Raw genomic sequence first — 3,455 nt, 5'->3', positions numbered from 1 at the left:
ATTTACTAATCTAACCTCCCTAACTCAAGTCCGCCATCAGTCTTAGTGAAAAAAATATGCTATTCAATATGGTCCATAATTAAACTTTCAAAAGACATTTTAATTTTAAAAAAAATGCTTCATTATTCTTTTTCATTTTATTCTATATATTAAACATTCTATAAGATTTATTGATTGTGTTCAAAAAGTTTACTTTTGTAATTTTTAATTTATCCACATTTTTATTATTCCTCTTTTCTAATTGCAAAAACTTATTACGACTTTATTATTTACATATTTTGCCCTTTATATATGGATGCCTTGAGATATTGACCATCACCTTCAACCTCGTTTTCGAACTTCCAACGATATGGCTCTTCATCTTCCCCAGGCTGCTTCTCTCCCTTTTGGCTCTCTCACTAAAATGCTTCCTCTGAATAAAACATCCTCTTCTGTTTCAGCCATATCCAAAAGCTTCAATGCTACTACTTCTCTTAAAATCCAATGCAAGGCCCCATCAGTTATTGTTTCTGATCAAAGCCAGCAAGTTTCTCGTCGATCTGGAGACTTCAAGCCTGATGTTTGGCACTACGACTATATTAAGTCATTGGACAATAATTATAAGGTTTTCTTTAACTTATTCCCAACTTAATTATAACTAAAGACAAAGATTATGGTTGGTAATTTAGTTTCATTTCTTCCTAAGATTATTTCAAATCAAGTGATCATTATATTAGTTATCAATGCAACATGCAGGAACATGCATATGAAGAAGAAAGCAGAATGCTTAGGGCTGAAGTTAGGGTATTTCTTTCAGACACAGTGAATCCTCTGCAACAACTTGAGCTTATTGACACCTTACAAAGGCTTGGACTAGCTTATCATTTCAAGAGTGAAATAAACAAAATGCTGGAAAATATTTACAGCGTGGACAAGTTCAAGAACAAGCAGAATCTGCATGCCACAGCTCTTGAATTTCGACTCTCAAGGCAACATGGCTATGATATACCTACAGGTATAATATTTACATGTGAGGATCAATTGAGGAGATTAAGAAAGCTAAATAAATCACTTTAAAGTATTTTTTTTCCAAATTAATTTACTTGATTTATAAACTAATATAAATCTAGCAATACACATAATATCTCATATAGATTATGTAACATGTACCATAATTGAGTCATTTATTTAGCTTTATTAATCTTGTCAGATTAGTCAACTGGGTCTTATATTAAGAACTAAAGATAGTATAAAATTTCACTTTTGCACTTATATGAATGATAGTTCTTAAATTACTTGAACTATTTGCTGCTGCAGATGTGTTTGATAGCTTTATAAACGATGAGGGTGATTTTCAAACGAGTTTATCTCAGGATATTAGGGAATGCTTTCATTATATGAAGCTTCATTTCTTTTAATGGAAGACGAAACTATTTTGGAAAAAGCTACAGATTTTACCTCAAAGTCTCTTAGAGATTTTATGAGCAGGAACCCTGGACATGAACTGACATCCCAAGTGAAACATGCTATGGAGGTTCCATTACATTGGAGGCTACCAAGATGGGAGGCTCGTTGGTTCATTAGTGAATATGAAAGAATGCCTAATATGAATTCCAACTTGCTTCAGCTTGCCAAATTGGATTATAACATGCTTCAAGCCATGTATCAGGAGGAAGTGAAGTCCAATATAAGGTACAATATACATGCTACTCCTTTCTATCATTATTATAAGCATTTGATTACAACTTTACATAAATTAATGAAGTTAATTAAAATTAGTTATTTCTTATAAAATATCAAAACTATCATCAATAAAATTGATTAGCTACAGGAGATTGGTTTTAGTTCACAAATTTTATAATTAGTTTGGGATGCTAGGTGAAAAAAAAAAATTTCAGACAAAACATATTATATATAAAACATGTTTGTAGTCCTCATAATAGAGATTTGAGGGAGTAGTAAAAATCTAGACCATTCGAATTGAAATCACTAAAACGAAATGGGTAATTTATGATATAAAAATCCCTCTTAAACAATGAAAATTCGCTACACAAACTGTTTTGCAATGAACTATTTTGTCTTTAGTTAAGGAGTTAATTTTTTTTTAACAATTGTTTTCGTGAAAGATTTACAATAGATTCATGAATGATTTATAATTTTTTTTTGCAGTTGATAAATTATTTTTGTACTAACATCGTTGTAATACCCTCTAACAAAAAGGGATTTTCTAGTGAAAAATTCCGCAAGAAAAATCTCAAAAGTATGAGAGAAAAAACTTGGACAATCTAGAAAGAAACGTTTCTCCCAAATTCTAACTATATGACTTTGGATACTATTTTTATTTGCTTGATAACATGGATACTCTTTTTCAAGCAACAATGTTAGCAGTTTCGTTTAGTAAAATAAGATAACTGATCAGTTAATATGGACAACGTAAATTTATACTGATGCTAAATTTTTTTGTTTCATTTGAAGATGGTGGGAGAGAACTGGTCTGGAAGAGAAGATCAATTTTTACAGGTGTAGGGTGGTGGACAACTATCTCTGGGGCTTAGGAATGAAGGAAGAACCACATGTTGAAAAGTTAAGAAGAGTTATTGGAAATCTTTGCGCCATAATAACCTTGACCGATGATATGTATGATGTTCATGGGACTTTGGACGAATTAGAGCTCTTCACAGAAGCTATTCTCAGGTTTGAATTTTAATTGCTTCATTCATCATCCCTTAAATGATGTTAAAGATTGTACTTATTTTTAAGAATCGATTAATCTTACTAATTATCAAATTCTAGGTGGGATGCAAATGACTTAGACAGTCTCCCAGATTACATGAAAGTGTCATTTTTTGCAATCTATAACCTTGTGGATGAACTTGCTTCTGACATTCAGATAGAAAAAGGGCTCAATGTCTATTCATACCTAAAAAAAGGGGTATGATATGTGTTAATTATTTGTTTTATTATACTTGTTTCTACGTACTCTCTTAAGTGTCTTGTTATTATCTATAATACGTATGATATTAATTATTACATTAATTTAACCTAATTAAATATTTCAGTGGCAAGATTTCTGTAAGGCATTTAGGGTTGAGGCCAGATGGTACCATGGTGGAAAAACGCCAAGCCTGAAACAATATTTGGAAAATGGATGGGTTTCAATTGGAGGGCCTCTTTTACATTTTCATGCTTATCTTTTGATGCCAAATAATCGTATCAACGACCAGGACCTGAACTTCATTTCCTTACACCAGCATTCAGATCTACTTCACGTATCAGGACTTAATTTCCGCCTTCTCAATGACCTCGGATCATTTAAGGTATCGATGAAACAAATAAGGCAAGGACCTCTAATGCCGTACTCTTTGATGTCCCTTATAAATGTTCCAACCTCCAAAATATTGTTTTAATTTTTCTGCTAATTGTTAGATTCTACATAAAAATAGTTGGCATTTTCATATCTTATTGGCATAAAATGA

General features: G+C 31.7%; 1 protein-coding gene across 1 annotated transcript; it reads left to right on the top strand.

Moving 5' to 3' along the window:
• The first annotated feature begins 349 nt into the window (after positions 1 to 349).
• Positions 350 to 3,108, top strand: LOC114741840 ((R)-limonene synthase 1, chloroplastic-like). Its single transcript, XM_028930102.1, has 6 exons — positions 350 to 604; positions 736 to 994; positions 1,264 to 1,326; positions 1,404 to 1,671; positions 2,455 to 2,673; positions 3,039 to 3,108. Exons 1-6 carry the CDS (start codon positions 350 to 352, stop codon positions 3,106 to 3,108), a joined length of 1,134 nt encoding a protein of 377 aa, XP_028785935.1.
• Positions 3,109 to 3,455: the final 347 nt, after the last annotated feature.

Source organism: Neltuma alba, unplaced genomic scaffold, assembly GCF_004799145.2.
Source record: "Neltuma alba isolate B1F8T4 unplaced genomic scaffold, ASM479914v2 tig00003549_pilon, whole genome shotgun sequence".
Taxonomy (NCBI): Eukaryota; Viridiplantae; Streptophyta; class Magnoliopsida; order Fabales; family Fabaceae; genus Neltuma; species Neltuma alba.
Note: the sequence above shows the minus strand (reverse complement) of the source record. Positions and strands in the feature narration are given on the sequence as shown.